The 25,434-nt window shown below is 41.4% G+C and overlaps 1 protein-coding gene across 1 annotated transcript in view; it reads left to right on the top strand.

Moving 5' to 3' along the window:
- SLC13A1 (solute carrier family 13 member 1) overlaps positions 1-25,434 on the top strand; it is an 87,201-nt gene that overhangs the window by 52,451 nt on the left and 9,316 nt on the right. Inside the window, exons 5-11 of the mRNA XM_032768830.1 lie at positions 5,165-5,352; positions 5,459-5,516; positions 5,604-5,652; positions 7,443-7,603; positions 15,460-15,579; positions 21,282-21,380; positions 21,475-21,576. Of these exons, the coding sequence (XP_032624721.1) occupies positions 5,165-5,352; positions 5,459-5,516; positions 5,604-5,652; positions 7,443-7,603; positions 15,460-15,579; positions 21,282-21,380; positions 21,475-21,576 (777 nt within the window). The remainder of the gene's footprint in view (positions 1-5,164; positions 5,353-5,458; positions 5,517-5,603; positions 5,653-7,442; positions 7,604-15,459; positions 15,580-21,281; positions 21,381-21,474; positions 21,577-25,434) is intronic.

The following is a 25,434-nucleotide window of genomic DNA, read 5'->3' on the forward strand; positions in this document are numbered from 1 at the left end:
CCTCATTAATTCCTATTGTTTTCTCTTTTACAGGTGCCTAAGCTTCACATCACTTACAGTCTTTTCCTAGTTTATAACTGTGTAAAATATGGAGGGTAATTTTAGAAAGACTACATACTTCAGTTTAGCTGGTCACTTGCTCAAACTGTAAAGATTGAGTGGATCTAATATCCTAAAACGTTTATTCTATGCCCACCATCAAGTCCAATGCCCTCATGTGGATCATTTGCCAAATTCATCTCTAAGGCATCGACTTGCTTCGCACCTCAGATCGTCTGCTGAAGCTACAGCCTCTAACAGATTGGCCATTTATCCATAGCGAAGCGGGTGTTACTGTAAAAAAGGGGATGTGTGCTGTGCTGACCACACTAGGACAACGAAGCCACAACTCCATTGAGCGCCCAGCGTAAGCCTGAATAGAGTCAGGTTATATCTTGATGTCCGTATACTTTCCAGTTACTTCACATGTTCTACTCTTGCTACGAGCAACCAATTTTAATACAAAAGGTAACTTTTATCTGCATAAATTATGAGACTATAAAAAACACCAGCGAAGGGCTGTTAATTTGACTGAGTGATTTTTTTTAATTATTATAAAAGACATAGGTATTCAGTACAAATCGTAATACTGTTAATTGTGATACGAGTATTATATATTATGCAGTCAAACCTACGTATGTTATTTTAGCTTATGATATACCATTTGACAATACTTAATCAAATATTCTATAACAGGTCAGACTATTGATAATTGTATAAATGGATAGTGCGGCTACACATACTGCGTTCACGAGCTCTGGCATGTGCAGGTAGATATACAATAAAGTCAGCACTGAGTCCCGATGGGCATTAAGCGTCAAGTAGGGGTGGCGCGCGCATGTGTCCGCCAACCTTCTATCTGTTCAAAGGGGTTAAGGCATAAAACGTGAGGTTGTTTTAGATTATGATAATTCAGCTCGGGGATGGATTCTTACTGAATCTCCCCCTTGGTGGCTGTTCAGGCCTGGATTTCATTCAGTAGAATTTACTTACTGTACTCTGTTGACTTCATTTGATTTCTCCGTATTTTACCCCACGTCACGTGAAATGTTTTTCTATGATCAGTAACACTACTTCTCGCAAGAGTTCATCTTTTCTCCAACAGAAGCGTGATGGTGCTTGTGGTCTGGTTTTTTTTAACCTAAGCATCAGAACAGTTTTAATAGGCATTTTATCATCTGTCAGTGCCTATCAGTTTCTCTCGTTGTATAATTTACAATAGAGCTGCGTGGGTTAAAATGCCACTTCTGTGTACAAATGAAGTCTGGTGTCTTATTAGTCGAATTAGAAGTCGAGCGTTGGAGCTCTGTTTCACGCCTGCAGAGTGGTGCGCCCATGCACGCGTCAAGCCAGGGTGGTGTCTGTGTTTAAATTGTGAAATCGAACGAATTTAATTTTGTTCTGCACCAGGTTAGTAAAGCGTATAGCCCAAGCAGTTTCGGGACTCCATGAATAAAGATTTATCGTAAATTTTAAGGAATTACGTTGATTCTTCTCGGAGTGCGTCAGCGAGAATTTTTTAACAAAAAACTAATATGCCAATGAATCTAGACAGGAGGGTACTGATGTCGTGGCCCCGCTTTAGCGAGTACTGGTGTGGGCACTTAGAGCACTAACAAATTTCTTTCAGCTATGCGCCGCTTTGTGATGACAGTCTCTCTCACTCTTCAATGCATAGAAATTTGTGGTCACGGCGGACATAGTACAGGATGATACTGGTTAGGTAGCATCGATGGTGGTGTAGAACAATGAAAAGGCGTGGAAGTATATCTACAACTGGCAAAGTCTAATCAACTGAGATGGGCTTGATCAGAGCAGGGATATGGTAAAACGAACCTTCTGGACTGTTAGTGATAATAGTTAGAGCCCAGTAGAAGTGTGGTGTGTGTTTTTGTGTTGGTGTAGGATTAGAATTACAGAGTAGGGAATAGTTATTCAGATGTAGCTGTTAATGAGCCAACATTGCCCAGTTCTCTGTTTAAACTTAATGAATTATATCTATTTCATATTAATTCGCACGTTCAGGTCGAGTAATCTCTCTTATGGAGTCTTGTTTATTGACGTTTTTTAGTTCGCATAAACGTGGCCACCTTTCAAGTCTGTACATTGTCTGTCGTGTGTTAGAGGGTATGGTTGAAGTGTTTCTCCACCTGGTTTTTTGTGTAGGATTGATGTTAATGATTCGTGTTCCTCGATGTATCAAGATTTGTGCCTATTCATGTTCTCGTTGGCGGTAAGATATGCCTGGATGTTTCGGCCCAACGAATTGTCAAGAGGCATTGCTGACTATGTGGCATATATCACGGTTCGTAGATTGGACAGGTGACGACTAGCATGTAGGTCCCCTTGTTATGAGCATAGTGGTTTGAGGTATTGTTTTAGGGAAGAGTCCCTGTGTATGATGGGGGATGTGTGAAATTGAGAGTGATATCTGGAACAAGAAGATTTTTAGGCAATACATCTGGGTCTTTTTATGCAAGGATACGGGTTCTGATCTGGGTTAGTCGATCTTCTGATTGTGTTTATAGAGATAATAAGCCGGCTTGCCTGTTGACCAAGTATATATTGCTTCAGGTAGTGTGATGAGCTGTCTGTTAGCGGCAAGAACCCGACCTTCTCCGAAAAGTATTCTGTGGTAAGTGAGGGTCATTCCCCTGAAGATGCGTTGTAGATCCCTTAGCGCTGATGGTGCGCTGAAGTTTTTAGTGGTCGAAGGTTGTTAAGCGGTGTGATGGTAGTGTGACAAGTATTGTTCTGTTAATTATCTATATGTTGGGCCCTGTCCTCTCTGGTCGTAGGTGGCTTCTGGTGTATTGGATTACCTCTTACTGCTCTTTCACATCTGACTTTTTCGCTGTTTCAAGCCAGTGAGCTTATTGTTAGTTTGAAAAGATGCTTTTCTGATAGAGACTGGAGTTTTCTTGTAGCTGTGGTAGTGTTATTCTGTATGAGGTTTTCGGGGATCTCTCTTTAGGATGCATAATAAATAACGGTCGTATGTATCTTTAGAGCCTTGGCTATTGTTAAAATGTTGTTTTGTCATTATGTTGTTTTGTGGTGGATGTGCGCATGGAAGATGGAGCTGGAGGGGCAGTTGTAGGGGGTTAGGTATCATCGGCGGTCTCTAGCTGGCTGTTTCATTTATTATACTTCAGGGATGGTATCGTTATTTGTCGACCCTCGCTTAATTTGACAGTAGTAGTGTCTAGGGAAATGGACCGCTTGTGTGGATTGGGTCGTACGTCGAGGCTTGGATCGGTGGAGATGAATTGTTATCACTTTGGAATCCATCAGTTGGCTTCTATTTCATGAGTCCAGATGATAAAGATGTTCATCAATTTGTAGCGTCAGGTAGAGTCGGGATTGGAATGAGAGTAAACGCCATCTGTTCTACGTCAGCCAAGTAGAAGATGGTTGCATACTCTTGGGGCCATGTGACCGGTACCTGCACAGTTTTTTCTCCCTGACGTGAAGGTACCTAGTATTGTCACCCGATAATTGTGTACATATTATGTGTGAGGGGGTTTGGTGGACACAGTCGACAATTTCAGCCACCAGCGTTAGCCACTTAGATATTATTGGAGATACTCATGCTTTGATGGTTGTGCTCCTCGGTGCTGGAATGTGGTGCACTTTTAGAGGGCTTCCAGTCCACGGGAGTGGGCAGGATGTGGGTTTTCTGGATAGCATCGCAGATGTGGTTAGTTGTCTCAGGAAGGCATGGTTGATGTCTTGAAGATAAGCTTAATGGGCAGTGCTGGTAGCTACGCGCTGAGGAGAGATCGTACAATCGCCAGAATCCTGCCTGGAAGGGCTGGCTCAATGCTTGATCGATGATGGTGGATCCAGGATTTCCAGTTTATGGATCTTGGAGGACGCAAAAGTCACACCCTGTCGGGGTCTAGGCATTGTGTCTGTACGGATCTTTCCTGTCTATTCTTTTTCTCCTGCTGATGATAGCTCATCTCAGTTGATTAGACTCTTCCTGTTGGTATGCATATTTCCACCTTTTCATGTTCTCCATATGTATAAATATCTCCTGTCTGTGCGTTCCATTCTATGCATCTGAAGAAGTGAGCTGTAGCTCACGAAAGCGCATGCTGAAATAAATTTGTTAGTCTCTAAGGTGCCACAAGTACTCCTGTTCTAATTATTTTGCATATTTTTTTTTAAAAAATTCTGCTCCTGCTGAGATCAATAATCCTTATAATTTACGTAACATCTTTCATTCAGGGAGGTTCCAAACTGCTTTGCAACCTTTACAACCTGGTTGCACAAAATTAAATTCGTTCATTTCAATTTACCCACTGCTGAACTGCTGCCATCTCTTGGTGTGAAAAAGGTCAACTATTTAACTGCACTTAATAATACACAACCATTTAGTACAGGAAGTGAAGCAGGCAGTATTTATTTAAAATTACAGAGAAAAATGTAGGTAGACAGATGATAAATTCCTAATTAAAACTTGTTCATGATGCTAGGTTGAACACATCTGCTGTTGGAGAAAGTGACTTGGAGCATCAGTTTCTGATATACTTTCAGTGGTGGTAAAATAGGAGAAATTCCAATGAAGTCAACAGAGTTACATCAGTGTAAAACCACTGTAAGTGAAATCAGTGCCAGACCAAGGATCAGTAACAGCTGATACAATCTAACCTCAGTTTTATGTTTCCTTTGAAAGATAGTATGTGTTGCAGGTGACCCCTAATACCATCCAGGGATCAGTGCTGACTTTATGTATATCTACACTGCAATCAGAGCTGTGACTGCAGTATGTGTAGATATCCATTTAAATTTATAATAGTCTGATGTGTCATGATATTTTGAATTAAGTATTGTCCAAATGGATAATATCATAAGTAAAAAACATTACTGTAGTTTGAACTGCATAATATATTTAATCTGTACACAATTTTACAGTATTTACGATTTGTATGAATAACCCTTCTTTTATATATTAAAAAAATCACAGTCAAATTAACAGCCCTTAACGCTGGTGTTTTTTATAGTCTCATATTTATGCAGAAAAAGTTATCCTTTTGTATTAAATTGGTTGCTCGTAGCAGAGGTTAATGGAACAGTAATAGACTGGAACAGTAATAGACTGAAGTATCTCTCATTTCAGGCTTACGCTGGGCTTCATGATGAGTTGTGGCTTCTTGTCTATGTGGCTTAGCAACACCTCTACTGCTGCTATGGTAATGCCAATTGTAGAGGCTGTAGCTCAGCAGATCATGGGTGCTGAAGCAGAAGTCGATGCCTTAGAGATGAATTTGGCAACTGGATCCACCAATGAGGCATTGGAACTTGATGGTGGGCATAGATACAGTTTTGATATTGATCCACCCTCAATCTTCAGTTTGAAAGTGACCAGCTAAATTGAAGTATTTATCTTTCTAATTTCCCTAATATTTTACAGAAAGTGTTAGTGAATGTGAAGCTAGTGACTGGAAAGAGAAAACAAAAGAAGTTAATGGGTACAATTTATGGATTTCATCATTCATATTTTAATAATTTGTTTAAGAAAAATAGTTCTTTGATTACAGTAAGGAATTTTTTTCCAGATACATCAATGGTGAGAGTCACACTGTGTGCGAGATTGAAAAGGAAAAGGTATTTAAGCTGTGATTATTTTGAGAAAAAAAATCATGCAGTTACTACATGTTAATTAACATAATTTTAATTTTGCAATCAAATCTAAGTTTTTACATAGCACCTATCGCTGTTATCTAAATGTTAAATTTTTTATATGTACACACTCATATATAGATATTTAAATACACATGACATGCAGTTTTTATTATTTTATTGTTATTTCATTTATTTGAATGCTCACAATGTGCTTGGCGCTACATAACACTGTCACTGTCTCAAGGAGCTTATCACAACCTGCTTCAAATACTGACAAATCAGTTCAGAGATATATAATACCTTGGGTTAGGGAACAAATTTGAGCCTCAGCCCTGCAAATACCTATGCATTGCTTAACATTACACACTTGGGTAGTCCCACTGACTTCAGTGTGATTATTCCCACACATAAAGATAAGCACATATGTAAAGTATTTGCAGGTTTGGGGCCTTGAGATGGAGCAGAAAACTTCCAGAAGTCACTGCTGAACCACCTTTTGCAATAGTGAAGTCAATGGGAGTTTTGCCATTGACTTAAATAGGCACAGAATAAGGACCTAAGTATGTTTTAAGGAGGAATTTTAGTTCCACCCATAATGGAGTGAAATTAGTACCTTCCACCAAAAGGCAAACTGTGCACATCACCCTCCAGTCAGGATTCCCCAGAATTTGAAATGTCTGTGGGCCAAATCCTGAAGTTATTAATAAGTTATTACTCATCCTTATTCTGGATTATTAATTTCAGTGAGGATTTTACTTGTATAAGGATTGAGGAAAACTAGGGAGAAATTCTTCTCTGTAATATTTCTATCACCACAGTTAGAGCCCTACCAAAATCATGGACCATGAAATCTGGTCTACCCCTGTGAAATCTGGTCTTTTTCTGTGCTTTTACCCTCTACTATACTGATTTCACAGGGGAGACGAGAGTTTCTCAAATTGGGGGTCCTGACCCAAAAGGGAGTTGCATGGGGATTGCAAGGTTATTTTGGAGGGGATCATGATATTGCCATCCTTTCTTCTGCACTGCTGCCTTCAGAGCTGGGTGGCTGGAGAGCAGTGGCTGTTGGCCAGGCACCCTGCTCTGAAGGCAGCACTCCGCCAGCAGCAGTGCAGAAGAGTGGCAATACTCCATACCATGACACCCTTACTTCTGCACTCCTACCTTCAGAGCTGGGTGGCCAGAGAGTGGCAGCTGCTGACTGAGGGCCCACCTCTGCAGGCAGCAGCACAGAAGTAAGGGTGGCAATACCATACAATCCTTACTTCTGCACTGTTGCTGGCAGTGGCTCTGCCTTCAGAGCTGGGGTCCTGGCCACAAACTGCCACTCTCCAGCTGCCTAGGTCTGAAGGTAGCACCACCATCTGCAGCAGTGTAGAAGTAAGGGTAGCAGTACCACAAACCCCTCCCACACACAATAACCTTGCAACCTCCCCGCAGACACAGCTCCTTTTTGGGTCAGAATTCCTACGATTACAACACCATGAACTTTCAAATTTTAATAGTTGAAATCATGAAATTTACTATTTTAAAAATCCTATTACTGTGAAGTTGACCAAAATGGACCGTAAATTTGGTAGGGCCCTAACCATAGTCCTAGGCACCAACAAATGCTGCATATGACAATACTCCTAGCAAATGAAACAGCCCTGTGCGATGCTGGGAAATCCTGAAAGCTGGTTGCTTCTTAAAGACACTGGTTTTTATGTATAGTTTATAATGTCAGATGAACCCTTCTCACACATTAATCAATATGTATTCTTATTGAGCAGACTTTGCCCCCAGCTGAGCCAGGAAGAAAATACAGAAACCAGAAAGACCACATGATGTGCAAAGTGATGTGCTTGTGTATTGCTTATTCTTCTACCATTGGAGGGCTGACTACAATCACAGGAACATCAACAAATTTGATTTTTGCTGAGCAGTTCAATACGTAAGCAATATCAAGTTATTTCTATACCTGTTACCCATAAGTCCAAATACTACTTTTTGTACTCTTAGCTGGTTCCCCCAAGCGTGTTATGGTCTGGAGTTTTACACTATGGCTTGGCAATGCCTGGCATCCCGACTGACATCATGACTGTGTTGTTTTCCCATCAGACATACAATGAAATTCCATGATGATATCTGATTTGCGTGCATTCAGTTGCATTGGAAAAGGTTGCAAGGACTCATTCTACAAATGCAAAATGACAGCCAGATTCTGTCATCATTCTCAAATTGAATAATACCTTACTCTTTGAATTCTCCCATTGAAACAGATGGGTTTATTCAAGGGGTTAGGTACCACTCAATGTAAATCCTGGTAACCAATGGCACAATATCTGGCCGTAAGAGACTTTTCTTCGTTGCTAAGTAGAATTGGAGCTAAGTTTTTATTGCTTTTTAATTCCAAAGCAGCTGTGACAGCACCATTTAATCTTCCTGATGCTATTTGGCATCTCTTTGAGTGATATCAATGATCATTTTGTCAGTTTCACTTTGTGTCCCAAATGTCTCTAATGGGCTAATGTGATTTCTAAGTAATAGGCATAATATCTGACTGCCCCTTATGTTTTGTTAAAATTGGTGTAATTGAAAATCAAACTTTTACAGCAGGGAATATACCATCATTTAGATTTAAAAAACCCTGGAAAAAGAAGGGTCTTCAACTCGAAGATGCATGACGCTGGGTGGTGAAAGCCGTGAGGGAGCCACTAAGCTGATTACCCTTCTTGCAACCAGGAGGATTATCATAGGCACATGGAACGTGAGGACCATGTACGAGTCAGGAAAGACGGCGCAAGTTGCAGCAGAGATGAGGAGCAACAACCTGACCCTATTAGGCATTAGCGAAACAAGATGGACGCAAGCTGGACAGAGACGACTGTTGACAGGAGAGCTGTTGCTGTTTTCAGGACATGAAGAGAGCGACGCACCCCACACACAGGGAGTAGGCTTCATGTTGTCCAAGCAGGCACAGAGAGCACTGATTGGTTGGGAGGCACATGGTCCCAGGATCATCACAGCATCCTTCAGAACTAAAATGAAGAGGACTAAGATGAATGTTGTTCAGTGCTACGCTCCAACTAATGACAGCGAAGAGGAGGACAAAGATTATTTTTACAGCAGACTCCAGAAAATATTAGAGATTCTCCCAGACAAAGACATCATCATCCTTATGGGAGACTTTAATGACTTAAATGCCAAAATTGGAATCTGAACAAACAAGGATACGAACAAGTCATGGGACAGCATGAGTGGAATGGAAGAGATTTTGTGAGTCTGTGTGGCCACTTAACCAACTGGTCCATAGAGTAGCCACTTCCTCCAACAAAGATCCATTCAGAGAAGTACCTGTTATCACTCTAGCAGGGGCACGACAGAAAATCAGATCGACCGTCTGCATGCAAATTCAGGGAAGATCCTGCAGGACTTAACAGGCAGAAGAGGAGCAGACCGGCGTGGTGCCGACCCATCACTTTAGTGGATGAAGTCGCTCTAGATTGAACTGAAGCGAAGCAGAGCTGGATAGATACGCTCAGAAGACGAGTACAGAAGTTACAAGACGTCAAGCCTTCTGAGATACCCGAACAAAGAAGATTTTCTGAACTGAGCGAAGAATAAGTTCAGTATTACAATCGGGTCTGAAGAGGAAACAGCTGTAACTAAAACAGTGGCAGAAAAGCGAGAGACACACTTAGGTTAGTACCCAGGAAGTCCTTCGAGAATTAAGAAACACCAGCAGAAAAAGATGATCACAGCAGAGACTTGACCAATAGAAGACAGAAAGAAGAAGAAGCAGCAGATCAACCAACAGCACTAGAGCTGCAAAGCCAACTCAAAAAGAGTATCACTGAACCCACAGAGCAGTGAAGAGAATATTAGGAAGGAAAAGAGAGTATGTGATGAACTCGGCAGCAGAAGCGGAGCAGCAGCATACAGCGGTAACATAAACAGCTGTATGACTACCAAGCGACTGTCGAAAGTTAGCAAGCGAGAAGTCCCGTTAAAGACAAGCAGGAAAGTCTATAACAGGAATAAACAACAGATGAACAGATGGCGGAGCACTTTGTGAAGAACTCCTGACAACCAGCACCACCAAATCCACCAAACATTAACCCAGCCAATGAGGACTCCAATTAATTCGATAACCAACCAGAGTATGAGATCAGAAAAGCATCACCATGATGAAAACAGGAAGGCGCTGGACCTGATGACATCCCAGCAGAGCCCTGAAAGCAGACTGGATGCTTCAGTGAATAGCTGTACCCCCCTTTGAGAAATATGGAAGAAGAAGTGATTCCAGCAACGCGTGAAAGAGGATATCTCATCAAAATCCCAAAAAGGAGACCTTAGCAACTGCCAATATATGAGAGAATCACACTCTGTCGGTGCCAGGAAGCGTCTTCAACTGATTCTCTAGAGAGAATGAAGGATGCCATCGATCCACAGCTACGAGATGAACAGGCAGGTTCGCTGAACAATCACACGACCAGATAGCAACACTTCGCATCATATCGAGCAGTCTGTGGAGTGACTCTTGTTGTACATCAACTTTGTTGACTTAGAAAGTGTTCGATAGCATGAATCGAGAAACCCTCTGGAACTCTTCGGCACTACGCATTCCAGAAAAGTGTCAACCTGACAAGAACCATATATGTATCACCTGTAGAGTGATCCATGGAGGGCAGCTCATAACGCTTCCAGGTGCGAACTGGAGTCAGACAAGGTAGCTTGTTATCACCACTTCTCTTTCTCCTCGTCATCGATTGGATTATAAAGACATCCACTTCTACGACGTAGACGGAATCCAGGTGGCTTGTGGACCAGCTTGATACCTGGACTTTGCTGAACATCTTGCACTCCTTTCGCACGAAAGTGCAAAGCAAGATGCAAGAAAGACAACAACACTGTGGCAGCCACGTCATCACAGTTGCCTCAACATTCACAAGACAAGACCAAGATCCTTAGATTAATTTTCCATCAGCAACGAGACCCAGTCACACTGAATAAACCCTTGGAAAGAAGTGCAGCCTTCACTCGCTACCTAGTAGCCACATTCGACCAGCATCCGGTGGCACAGACGCAGACATCAAAGTAGATTGGTAAGGCAGAGCAGCTCTCTACAGCTCCAAGAACATCTGGAGCTCCAGAGAACTGTCTTTGGCAATAAAAATTGACTGTCAACTCAATGTGAAATCAGTCCTACGTAGGAGCTGAAACCTGGAGACAACCAAAACAACCAACAGAAGATCCAGACCTCATAATAGCTGCCTCAGAAGATTCTCCAATCGCGCGCCAGAACCATCAGTAACATCCACCCGGAGAGGACCCATCAACTCCCACAGAGAAGAAATTAGAAGGAGAAGGTGGGTTGAGAGACATACACTACGGCAGCAGCCAACTAACACCAGACAGGCACTGCGGTGGAAACCCCAAGGCAAGCGAAAAGAGCCGTCCAAGAAACACCTGGCGACGCGACCTTCAGGCTGATAGCAAAAAAATGGGCTATACCTGGAACCAGCTAGAGCGAATGGCCCAGGATAGAAGACTCTGGAGATCTGTGGTTGGCGGCCCATACCCCGATTGGGGTGACGGGCATGAGTGAGTGAGATTTAAAAAAACCCAGACAAACCAAAACAGCTAAGGCCCCAGCTAAGGTCTATTTCATCTTCTTCATCACCAGAATGGGACTTAAAATCAGTCTTATATCTGGATACTGAGCATTCTGCTGCTGTGAGGTAGCCACCTGCTTCCTCAGCCTCTGGGATAGAAAGAAACATGTTGGAGTGGAGCCAAAGTGCAGTGCACTCTTGCAGAGTCAGCTCTAGGCCGATTCCCCCAATTCTCTGAAATCGGGCCCTGCGCCTAAGATTGGCGCCTTTTTTAATTTTTACATTTTTTTTACATACCTGGCGGTGGTCTGGGTCTTCGGCAGCACTGGGTGCTTCACTTGATCCAGGTCTTTGGCAGCATTTTGTTGGCGGGGAGTCCGAAGCAAGTGAAGGACCCCTTGCCGCTGAAGTGCTGCCAAAGACCCAGACTGCTGCCAGGTATTCGAATCGGGCCCTGCAGTTCCTAAAGGCGGACCTTCACTCTTGTGCTCCTGTGCCAATTAGCATAACTTAGCGCCGCCCTGTGGCTACTCTAACTTGCACTGTGGGGTAGTTTAGTCCCCAGCTCATCCCAGGTAGCTCACAACCAATTCCTGCTCTTGCTCACAGCTGATGATTCAGCCCTATAGCTGATTTTCTACTCATTTGCACCAGTCTAAAGATAGTGTTTTCAAACTCTCAAACCTGTTTAATAGATTGTAAAATCAAATCTGTAGCACACAGTGGAAGTCATAAATAGTCTAAGAGTTTTCATCAAAAAGCCTCTTTTTCATTTGCGTAAAACTTTTCTCAAACTTTCATCTTTTAAGATTGAAATTTTCTGGGTCTGGTCTCTAACCAAACGTGTGTTTTTTTAGTTTGGACATTTTGAGGAAAAAAGTCCAACCATTGTCAAGAAGAGTTGGGGAAAGAATATGTTTGCCATTACTAAAAATAAATAGATGAAAAAAATTGTACACTGTTTTATGAGTAGCTCTGGTGCCAAAGCAGGAGGGTAGGTAGGTGGATTTGGCACAGAGACACTCTGAACATGTGACTTTCATTCTTCTTTGTTCCAACAGCCTGAATCATACTCCACATATGTGTACTATTTTTCTAACAATAAGAGTTTGTTAAATAATGATCTCCTGGCACTGTACTGGCTCTGAAAGTGTGTAGAAGTAAGCTGTGTGGAATATGAGATCTGACTAAAACATTTGAAACCCTTCTCATTCAGAACCAGTGTTTGACCCTTGCTGCATACTCAGGAAGGGAAGTAAGGAGGCTTGAACATTCTTTTCATTCCCCTGTGCTTGCTACTTGTAACACTCATAGCAATGCAGAGAGGAGAGCAGCCACTGATGGGCTGCTACCCTTCCTGTGCCAGTGACCAGGGAGGGGAGGTGGGGAGTGGAGCCTTGGCTCTTACCCCACAATACACTGGCTACCACAGCTGAACTAGTACGGGGGGTGGGGAAGCAAACTGCACTAGGAGAAGGTCTGGTGCAGATTATGTCTCCCATGGAGCAATGGGGAAAGCAGGGTCCAAATTATAACACAGAGTCTGCTCGTGGGGCAACACAATGACATGCTGCCCCTTTCTCAGGGTAGATTATGAGATCACAGTGTAGCCCTTAATGCACAGGGCTGTGCTGAATGAGACTGAACCCTGCAGGAAAGACCTTGTAAGTCTGTAGGGGTTCCTGCAAATAACAGGATGATTCTGCAAAGGAGCCTTACATCCTTATGCAGGGTCCTAGAGTTGGCCACTTTGTTACAGTGCAGTTAAAATAGAATAATGGGGTTTCATATTCATTGTGTCTCACTGATTTCAATATCAAATGCACTGAGTCTGCAAGTAAAAAGAGTTTTTCAGCTGGTAGTTCTCCTAAGACCCACTTTTAAGGCAGATTACCAAATGCAGAGGAAAGCCACAAAAAGGGTGATGCAGCCTTAAATTGCATTAATTTTTTGTAGGCTTGGGATGATGTGCTATCCCCAGATTACTTCTTATCCAACTACACATGCGTGGTCCCAGGGAGGGGGCAGCTGGAGATGGTGCCACGGAAGAGGTTGACTCCTGCCACTACAACTGGACAGGGATTATTCTACAGAGGGGACCCTCTGTTTTCCTTCTGTTGGGCCCACTGAAAATTCCCTAGATTATTGCAAACATATTCAGGTAATTGACTTTGACCTGTATATAAACTCCACAAGGAAGAGTCAAGCCTTACCGAGAATTAATCATATAAATCCTTAAGAATGTTCTAAAAATAATAAAAACACATTACTAAGTAATAGTCTATCCTTGGAAGGAAGGGAATTTTGTTTTCAATACTGAGAGTATAAGTCACTTTAATATAGGATGCATATTACAGTTTATTACAGAAGTTAAAGATGGAAAAAAGCTATTACAGCAGGTCATCCAGTCCATTTCTGTTCAAAGGCAAGATTTTATCAATGGGACAATCCAATCTGTGTCATCACTTTCGTCAACATATTAGATTAATTAGCATTTAAATAATTTTTAAATTCTAATTAGTCCAACAGTCTTTCAAAGCAATACTTGCCAGAGGGCTAATGATTAGGTAACCTTAATCTTCAAGTTACTAGAACTATGTAAGTATAGCCTCAAGTATCCCCAAAGTTACACTGCAATCTGACCGCAGTAAATAAGTAACTGAGAGCAGAGCTTGCCCTGTAGTATAGAGAGGTAAAGAGCTTGTTCTTCTTGGCAAAAATTGCTAACTAATGTGAACATAAATCAGGTTCCAGGATGATAAGTACTATATCAAAATGTTGGATAAATTGTGAAACTGAGTCATTGTAACAGTAAAGTCACTCTCATACTATCTAAGAAAAAGGTATGTTCTAGAGAGTGTTTTTAATCATTTAATAAGAAATACACAGCCATGTAGTCAATAGAGTATGTATAATAATGTGCTATCTTTTCTTGTCTGAATTTAATTCCTGTTCCCTGACAGCAATGAGTTCAAACACTGCTATCTCAGCACTAGTTACGGTTGAAGATTGGAACTTTAATCTCAAGAAGGATGCAGACATTTTGGATCACTCCCAGATGGCATTATAATGATAGGATCTATTTTTTTTATTATTACTCTTATAATTAAATGAAATTAAAATTAGAAAAGCATATCTTTTTAATTATAAACTTGCACAGCACTTTGGAAAATGCTCCCTGCCCCAAAGACCTATTTGAACATTACCAGAGGCTTTCCTTTTAAAATATTGGAATGCAGAAGATTCAGGTATAAAGAATTGTTATGATCTCTGACTAAACGTCCCAATTTCCTTTCCTTCTGACCCTAGCAAGGAGAAGAGAGACTGCCCCCATAGTATAGCATCTGCTCCATATGGAGTTAAAGGCTCTGTAGGTAGAGCTTGTGGTTTAAACATAACATTTGCTCATTTACCTCTTTCCCCAGTTGGTCTCCATCGGCTGCAACAGCCAGTCCTTTTCTTTCAGAAAATCCTACAACAACTCTACTTTCCTTAGATGTCTGCAGGTGGGGGGGGTCTTTGTGGCTGGGTGGCCCTTTTATCTGCAAACCTGCATGGTGGGTTCAGATTATATGGGGCCCCAACCAGATTGCAAGGCTCCACACACCTCTCCCTCAGGCTCCAACTCAGCAAATGTTCTTGGACATTTTATAAGCAATTATCATTGTTATTAAATGTGCATTGGCCTTTTTCCCTCCAATTCTTGCCTTCTCATCTCCATTGCCCATCTTAAGATCCCTAAGGCCCTATCTTCCTCCACCACTACTCCTTCTCACAGAAAGGCCCTTCCTTCTCTTACTCCATTGCCCCACAGTCCTACTGGCCCTTCCTCCTCCACCGCCATCCCCATGAGCCATGAGGATCCTTTACCACAGAGTAGATATTTAATTCTTTCGATCCAGGGAGCAATGGGGTATTCTGTTGCTGCTCTGATATTCAGTGCTCATGGCATGAGAGCTGGACACAGAGATATGAGCAGCCCAGTTACTTTAATGGCCATTATCATCATGGGACAGGATAAGAGAGTGAGATGACACTGACAGCCTGTGGCTGAAGATTCCTGCTCCACTGGAGGCAGCTGACAGCAGCAGTCTTCCCCGAGTATTCCTGCGCGTCAGAGCCTGATGGCATTTTATATATGGTTTGATTCCTCTTGCAATGCCTAATGTAAGTCTATTTTATTTTCATTCAGACGCTACCCAGATTGCCAGTGCATCAATTTTGGATCCTGGTTTATACTCTCCATCCCCATCACTATTATCATTATGTTGCTCTCCTGGGTCTGGCTCCAGTGGCTTTTCCTTGGTTTCAAGTGAGTAAATGTTAAAAGCAAATAGTAAAATGACAGGTTGATAATGCATGAGATATTCTATACAGATCAAAAGGAACATCATGTCTATATCTAATGCACACACTGTAGAATGGTGACAATTTATTGTCATTTCATTGTCAAATAGCACAAATGAGTTATCTGGAAGTGCTGAGAATTCACACTATCAGTTGTTATGGCTTCTCTGGATTGTCCAACAGGACACCACAGGAAAACTTATTCAAGGATCCATTTTGTAAAATATGTTGTACATTTCTATAGAATATATATACATCATTAGTAGAGAGTATCTGAGAGAAGAATTCAGATTTTACAATTTGTGGTCCAAAACTTGATGTTATTGAAATAACAAGTATCAGAGGGGTAGCTGTGTTAGTCTGGATCTGTAAAAAGCAATAAAGAGTCCTGTGGCACCTTATAGACTAACAGACGTATTGGAGCATAAGCATTTGTGGGTGAATACTCACTACGTCAGACGTATGTAATGGAAATTTCCAGAGGCAGGTATAAATATGCAGGCAAGAATCAGTCTGGAGATAACGAGGTTAGTTCAATCAGAGAGGATGAGGCCCTCTTCTAGCAGGTACAAAAGCAGTTTCTCCTCCCTTGGTGTTCACACCTAAACTGCTAGAAGAGGGCCTCACCCTCCCTGATTGAACTAGTCTCATTATCTCTAGACTGATTCTTGCCTACATATTTATACCTGCCTCTGGAAATTTCCATCACATGCATCTGACGAAGTGGATATTCACCCACGAAAGCTTATGCTCCAATACTTCTGTTAGTCTATAAGGTGCCACAGGACTCTGTCACTTTTTATGGAAATAACAGTAGTTTCCTGGCTGATTTCAATGAGGCCAGCATTTGATCCTATGTTTGAACATATCAAACTGTCTGTACTGGGCTACCTTGATTATCACTTCAAAAGTTTTTTTCTCTTACTTAATTGGCATCTCAGAGTTGGTAAGACAACTCCCACCTTTTCATGCTCTCTGTATGTGTATGTATATCTCCTCAATATATGTTCCATTCTATGCATCCAAAGAAGTGGGCTGTAGCCCACGAAAGCTTATGCTCAAATACATTTGTTAGTCTCTAAGGTGCCACAAGTACTCCTGTTCTTTTTGTTTGAACAATGTTTATCTAACAAACTTGATGAGGAGACTGACATATTATATTTAGAGAAAAATACAATGTTTCCTGTTCACAGATATTCCTGTGTGTGTTTTTTGGGTGGGTTTGCTTCACCCCTGACTTTTGTGCTTCAAGTTTTTGGATAGAATGACAGTTCTTTGGGCCCAATTCTCCATTGCCTTGCACTCTGGATACTTATTTACAGCTGTATGAAGTAGGTGCTCAAAAGTATGAAAAATAGAGCCAGAGTAATTTAGTGTGAAATGCTTCCCACATAGCATTTGCTTTCCACAGGTATAAATGGCTGCTTAAGGTGAAGACAGTGGAAAATTAGGACCTCTATATTTAATCTTAAATAGAAGCATCTTAAATTTCCTTCTCACTCCACTGACAGTTTGAAACGTTAACATTTCATTTTTCTAGGCCATTTTGACAGTGTTCTTATTAATGCTGTGGAGTGGCTCACTTCAAGAGCCTGGATTGAAAGCCAAAATTGCTAATCTTGTCCCCTGCAAAAGATGCTACAGAACACTCTGATTAATGTGCTGGCTAGTTACCCAGTAAAAACTTTTCCATTAGAAAAGAAGTCAATGTATTAACAGGAGAGAGTCTGATTCAGTGAAGACATAGATTATTTCCCTTAATTAGATGGATATGTTGTGTGCTTCATTTGTTCCTTTGTGAAAGCACCCCCCTTCATGGGCAGACAAGCCAATTTGTCCTTTAAGGCCTTTGTTCTTTCTGACAGAAATACTGTGATGAATAATACTGCACAGGCATAATGATGATTGTCTAAAACATGAACTTCCAATGTTCGGACATGAGGTGGCTCTTAGCTATAGATATTTATTGGCAGACACACCAGTACTCCAGTCTTATGTGCCTGTTGTTGTTATTAATATCATTGTTTTGATGGCAGAGCCTAGAGCCCTACTTGTGCTGGGTTCTGCATAAGCACAGTGCCTGCCTCAAGTCGTTTACAATCTGAATAGAATAACAAAGAGTGGGATGGGACAGAAAGAGACAGAAGTAAAGTGACTTGCCTAAGACCACATCTTGGCCCAGTGGCAGGACTGGGTATTGCTATATTTGGACCCAGCAGAGAAGGAGATAGAGATATAGAAACATAGAGATTTGACTGAAACAAAGATCTCTATTGTGCTGGCTTTATTGTTCAGGCTGCAAGACTGAAACTAACATGAAGCGAGGCTTTGCACTGTGCACGGTAGAGTGCTCAAACATTTAAAAGGGCAGGACATCACATTCTTCCAACCTACTATAAAAACTTTTCAAACACGCATACATTATCGTTTACATGGCTAAAAATAAACACTATATAACTTAACTAAGAATTGTGGGTAGACTACAGGAGACTTAAAATGCAAGGGATTATTCTCCGCTGGAATAGCATCAGGGGCTCGTTCACTTGCACATCTACCAACGTGATATATGCCATCATGTGCCAGCAATGCCCCTCTGCCATGTACCATTAGGCCAAACACAGCCTATCAAAAATTAAAATGACCACAACGACATCTCAAAAACATATCCTAAGCCCTGCGTCGGAAACAACTCAGCCTTCTACCATCCTGACAGACTTAACTTGCAATTTGCAACAAGGAAAGATCTCACAACAATTACAGATCTTCCCACAACGTACAACTAGACCATTAATAAACTTGACAATAGATATAATTTAACTAAAGTTTAAACGAAAACTGTGAATGGATTGGTCATACACTATATGGAAGCATTTCCCATATGTTAAGTCTCCTCACACTTCTAGTCATCTCATTTATCATCCAAAGAGGTTTTTGCTCCTACTGACGGATATACATCTCATATTAGATTTTCCATTGTATGCATACTTCCACTTTTTCATATTCTCTGTATGTATAAATATCTCCTGTCTGTGTGTTCCATTCTATGCATCCGAAGAAGTGAGCTGTAGCCCACGAAAGCTTATGCTGAAATAAATTTGTTAGTCTCTAAGGTGCCACAAGTACTCCTGTTCTTTAAACAATTTAACTGGTTTTTGTACGTTCTTGGGACAATGTGGTGATGGTGGTCCAGCAGAGTTCTGAATAACAGGAACAGTCAGTGGTAAGGAATCAGCTGCATCTAGTATGGAATCAACTGGATCAGATAACACATTTTTTCCCAACAAGTCATCGAAATTAAGAGTTGCAGGAGAAGGAGGTTCAATTAGACAGATAGACTTACTGGAACATCCCTGGACTCTGGTACTCATCAAGACTGAAACTGTTCCATGTTATTTCCATAAAAGACCACTGGATAGTTCTACCATGAACAAAACAGGTCCTGTGCATTTTACAAGTTCTGCAACTGTAGTTGCAATTCTACACTAAGTTCCCAACTTGAAAAGAATGATGACAAGTCTCATATGATTGATCAGTTTGCAGTTTGAGATTTGGCTACACATGAAGAAATTTCAGGACGTAGCAGGTTCCAACAGGTATGCAAATACAGCTTCAAGAAAAGAGGTGCAGGTGACTCCTGGGTAGTAGCATGTGGAGGGTTCCTGGAGAGAAGCTACAAATTGTCCAATTTCTGCTGATGACTCAAAATAGATTTGTTAGCTTTTAAGGCATGCCTAAGTGGTTACATATAGCATTCTGCTAGTCGATTTGTAGCAGGATAATATGGAACAGAGCATATGTGCTGAATTTCATTTGAAGCTAGGAACCTGTGAACTTCTTCAGAACAGAATTGAGGTCCATTGTCACTCACCAACTGTACCAGTAAACCAAACTTGCTAAACAAAGTACAAATATGTCCAGTGGTCTTAGTGACTGTTGTAGAAGTCATTCTGAAACCTTCTGGCCATTTTGAACATGTAATCTTCTAAAGATCCAGCAAAGTCCACATGAATATGTATTCAAGGAGTCTGAGGCCCTGACCAAGGCTGTAGATGAGATGGGTCAGGATCATGCTGAATTTGCTGACACATAGTACAGCACTTTACATTCCTCTCAATAGCTTTGTCAGCCCCCAGTCACCAGACATGACTCTAGGCTATGGTCTTCATCCGTACAATGCCAAAATCACCTTCATGAAGAGCTTCCAAAATCTGACCCTGAAGTGATTTTGGAACATTCACTCACATTCCCCATAAGATGCAACTATGATTCACAGATAATTCATATTGATGTGATATGAATTGTGTAAACTGGGAATTATGTTGATCCAGCTTGCTTCTACTTCCCTTCGCAAGTGAAAACACATTATCCTTAGCAGTTCATTTGTGGATGTCTGTGCTAGTGATGAGTAACCTATCCCTCAACTTGAGATAGAATATTTCATCTGAAGTTCCTTTGGGTTGATGGGCACTTGGGCATGGCAGGAGTGACAGCTTATTGGCATTGCAGTGCTGAGTCTCTTTACAGAACTGAATAGCATAGGAGTGAGCTGAAAGACGTAATGCCCATCATTGCAGGTTACAAATTGCTCAGAATGTTTGAGGTATACCACCCGTTATTCACCAACATTGCCATAAAAGATGCCATTTTACTGCTCTCCTGTTGAACTTCGCACCTCATGGACATCGCTTCCACAGGGAAACTCTTTCTTTTCTTTTTCTTTTCTTTTCTTTCTTTTTTTTTAAATTGTACACTATCTGCTCTGGCTTACCCTCTGCTGGTTGTGTGCTTACATTGCAAAATTCAGAATTCTTCCTTTGGCTGCATTTGGGCTCCCTCTGCTGGCTACCGATCCTGTAGTGCAGCCGTTTGCCTGCCTGCTAGCATCTAGTCAACAAAGATGGCTGCTTGCTTCTACTTCTGCTGTTCACTGTCTTGTTTGAACAGCCCCAACAGCAGAAACCTCTTCCTTTGATCTGCTTCTAATTGCCTACTTCCCCCTATGTAGCGAACTGGTTCCCAGAAGCAAAAACAGCAGGCTGTCACCCTGTGCCACCAAGTGAACTTTGTCCCCTTTTCACATTGTTATCTGCTTACTCTTTCTTTTTGTTGTTCAGGAAATGGGAGCACTGAACACTCATGGGATATAAATCCTGTCTTGCCAATGTTATATTTCTGGACCCAGCAGAGAAGGAGAGAGTCGCAAACACAGAGGGAACTGATAGAAAGACAACTGTCTGCTGTGTTCGCAAAACTGAAACTAACACAAAAGTGAGGTTTTGCACTGCAGAGGGCTCAAATATTTAAAGACATCACAGGAATAGATCCCAGGGCTTTTCATTTCCTAGTCCTATGCCTTAGCCCTTAGACCATGCCACATCCCTAAAGAACCCAGAGATCTAGGTTGCCTCTGACAAGCCTGAGTTTGGGGCTATATTTTGCTGCTGCCTCTGCCAAGCTCCCATTCACTTGTGTAGACTCCAGCCTGCTCAGGTTACTCCAAATCAGTACTGTAAAGTTCAGAGTGTGCACAACTGAATAGGAGATATTGAGCACTGGCTGGTAGAACTGAAATCTTAGCCTAGTAAATTGGTATACTTAGCTGGAAAGATTGGGATCTGTGACTGTCCTGTAAGAGTAACACTCCATTATTGTTGACTTACATTCCAGTTTCAAAGAAATGTTTCGATGTGGCAAGGGAAAAACACCCAGAGAACAGGCCTCAGCACAGGTGATTAAAGAAGAGTACACAAAACTTGGACCAATAAGGTAAAACAGACTGCAAAACATCAGGCGATTTCAAAACAAGCACAGATTTAAATGTAAGGAAACCAGGCACTAACAAATTGTGCTTTTGCTCCAGCTACCCAGAAATCATTACCCTTGTCCTGTTCATTTTAATGGCCCTCTTGTGGTTTACCAGAGAGCCTGGATTCATCCCTGGATGGTCTTCTCTTTTTCCTCAGTAAGTAAAACAGCTGAAATACCAGCAACGACTATACTGTATTTAAGTGTTTCATTTTCTCCTGGATTTAAAGTGAACTTTAGTGCTTGTGAAAGATTGTAGACTGACCGCACTGAAAATCTTTGTTTATCTACGATATGGGAACAGCACGACAGCAATATTTCTTTGGACAATATTGAAAATGTAGTAGTACTAAAATGTACTAATTTTACAGACCAAATTCAAGGACATGGAGGGCACTTAATGCGCTTCAGTCTAATTTTAGACATGCCCAATGAGCGCGAATGAGTAAGGGGATGGATGGGGGTGGAGGTTATGTAGTTATATGAGAAATGAGATTAGTTATGAGTGGGCACATCTTGGTGATTCTTTTGAGTATGTAAAAATGTGCTTTGTGTACGTTAACTTGCTGCTTATCAGCAATGCAGAGAAATGGGGTTTTAGGGTGGATGCGAATGAAGAGAAGGGTTGTGGTTTGGTGAATAACCAATGAGATGACCAAACCAAACAAATACAGCAAGCTTCTCCAGACTGTTCCCACCCTCTCCAGTGTGCCTCCAACTGAACCTGGAGGAAATACCTCCAGGAAGAAAAGGTATTTCAGTTTCCATGTCCTTTCAGTCCTTAGCCTCTCTGCTGAAACTCCACACAGTGGTGCCAGATGTGATGTAGACAACCACTTACTAGGAATTCAATTGAAAGCACCACTTTGTTTCAGTCAAAACAGAAAACAAACATGTTGAACCATCATGACTGGTGTGTTTCCTAAATGGAATAACCACATTATCACATGTACATAACCTGTGCCCCTTTCTTACCTTCCCCTTCCTTTTTGCCTGTAAGCAGTGTTGTTTTAACCATGTCAATCCCAGGATATTAGAGAGTCAAGGTTGGTGGGGTAATATCTTTTACTGGACCATCTTCTGTTGGTGAGAGAGACAAGCTTTCAAGCTTACACAGCGTTCTTCAGATATGAGAAACTAACTCAGGGAAGGTCTATACTTAAAAAAGTGCAACTGCACCACTGTAGCACTTAAGTGAAGTCTTTCCTGTTGGCATAATTAATCCACCTCCCTGAGAGGTGGCAGCTATGTTGATAGTAGAAGCTCTTCTATCGTCACAGTACTGTCTACACAGAGGGGTAGGGTCAGTATAATTACGTGACTCTAGGGTATGAATTTTTCACACTCTAAGCGACATAGTTATAACGATATAGGTCTGTTATGTAGATCTGGCCACAGAATGTCACAGCTGAAAACAAGGTGGAACAAATTGTTTAGCACCTGTAGTTAACACAAGCAACCATTCAAGGTGAAGCGGCCTGTTAACACCTCTCCAGTTGGGGAGGGGGCTGTTTATGATTTATTACAACAATCTTTAATCCACTAACAACTCCCCTGAGCTGCTTTGCTCTCCCCACCGTTCCTTTTCTGCCTCTGACTAGGGGTGTTAACCACTTTGTTTTTCTTTTTGCTGGTTATGTCCTCCATTTAGATTCTAAGGTGTTGGGGGCAAGGAGCCGTCCTTTTGGAGCTTTTCTGTGAAGCAACTAGCAGACTCGTGTGTGTCATAAAATAATAAATATCAGTAACTTCATGCAGACCAGAATGCAGCCACCAAATAGTGCATCTTTTGGTTATTTCTGGGCTTGGAAGGAATCCATCTGGTAGCCTACATAAAATGTCCTTTAACTCTTTATCACCCATTTCTCTGATACCCTGCCTCCACTCCTCCCTGTCATACCTCACTCTTACATTGACTCCATAGTTTCCACACACAATTCTATCTTCTCATCCATTCTCAGCTTTTTTTGCACTTCTCTCAAACAGCTGTATTTATCCCACACATGCCCAGGCTTGGCTCACTCCTTGCGTCTTCTTTCTCTGCTGCTGCTTGTGTTCCTCTGAATGACTCTTGAGAAAATCCAGAGACTAGCTATGCATGAGTCTGCCACACAAATGCATCCTCTGCTTTCAAATCCCTCCTCAACCTCTAATACCTGACTGACTTCTTCAAAAAAAAAAAATCAATGTGAGCCAGTGTGAAACAATCTCCCTCTCTCTGCCCTATTTCCCACAGCCTGCCATTTCTCCTCCTTTAGCATGATCTCTGGTTCTGAAGTGTCCAACCTCCTCTCATTTGCATGTCCTTCAATCCTGTTCTGTCTCCTGACCTCCTCAGCTCCTCCCTTTCCATTGCCCTTCATCTCACTCTCTCAAAAAACCTTTCTTGACCCCACTTGCTTATCCAGGTACCACCCCATCTTCCTTTCTCTTCTAAATTTCTTGGGCTCCTCATCAATAACTCAACTCCATTCTTACCCTTCTTGGTCTGTCTGCTGCCTTTGACATGTTGAACACTTGTTATACTGAAAACTCTCCTCCCCAAGCTTACGATTCTCTCACCTCTTCTGGTTCTCTTCCTACCTCCCTAACCAATTCTTCTGCATATCCTCTTGTAGTTCCTCCTCCTCTTCCACTCTCCAGCTGTCTGTTGTTGTTCCCCCGGGGGCCTGTCCTATCTTATCTCTATATATATCCTCTCCTTGGGCAACCTCATTCGCTCTGCTAGCTTTACATATTATCTATGATGATGCCCAGAATATATATCTATCTCAGCTGGGATAGTACGTTTTCTCCTTACTATATATTAACACACACACACACACACACACGCACACACACACACGCACACAAACACAGTTGCCTGGCTTCCCAAAACTTACGCAGGGAGGGTATTGTAAGGAATAATTAGTTAATGGTTGTAGCTCTTTGAAAAAGTAAAGTGTTAAGCAGAGTTATTTTGTGACACCCAAAGAAAGATAATCAGTATAATGCATCTTGTAGTTTTAAAATTGTTTTTTATCTTTTAAACATATTTATCTAAACAATAGCAAAAATTCAAAAAAAAATCTACCCCCACAGCAACAATAGAAGAGCTTCTGATCTTGCTCTTGCATGAAGCAACATCTTTTTAAAGAAGATTTTAAAGTGCTGAGCTAATCAAGCAATCCGCCAATCAAACTGACTGCCTACCTGCTTTAAAATAGCACTTAATGTTCACTTAATGACCTATCCCGATACTAACAAAGCAATTGTAAACAGCTTTTTAAAGGTGCACATACTGATATGTTCCTATATTATCTTCTCTGTGTATTGTTTATCAAAGCACCTTGATCTTAAAAAGAGAGGAGTGGAGCGTAGCTATACTATTCACAGGTGCTACACAAGTGTGTTACTTGTGGATATCCTTTAATGTTTTCCTTTGAAATAGACTGCAAACATGTCTCATTTCACATTAGGCTAAATCACATTGTACTGTATGATAGCTGACCTAACCTGTTGAAATACAAAGCCTATACTGCTTTACAATGAAAGCATAAGTAACAACATGTGCTGCAATTCAGTATGCCTCTTATTATAATTAATTGATTGTATAATAATTTCCATAAAAAATGTGCAGTTATATTCTTATTCTTACAGTCCTCTTTAGATTGATCAAAAATACAGTTTTGTACATTGCAGTTTCAGAAGGGAGTTAAGAATTTGTTCAGGGAGTTGAATTACTTTCCTTTTAATATAATAATGTACTGGGACTGCGTGCAAGGATGACATATATTGATTATATTTTTTTATTCAATTCTAATACTAGGCCATCTACATGCACTTCTGGAAGGTGTTCAGATACACAATGATGAATGTGGGACAAGAACCTGAATAGAATCATCCACATTAGGTTGCCACTGGGCCTATTTCCCAGGATTGCTTCAATTCAGCCTATTGTGAGATTTCCTTACAGGACCATACCTACCTGATATATGGGCAATTATTTTTATAGCACCTCATGCTGATACATATT

Source organism: Chelonoidis abingdonii, chromosome 1 (genome assembly GCF_003597395.2).
Source record: "Chelonoidis abingdonii isolate Lonesome George chromosome 1, CheloAbing_2.0, whole genome shotgun sequence".
NCBI classification, from domain to species: domain Eukaryota; kingdom Metazoa; phylum Chordata; order Testudines; family Testudinidae; genus Chelonoidis; species Chelonoidis abingdonii.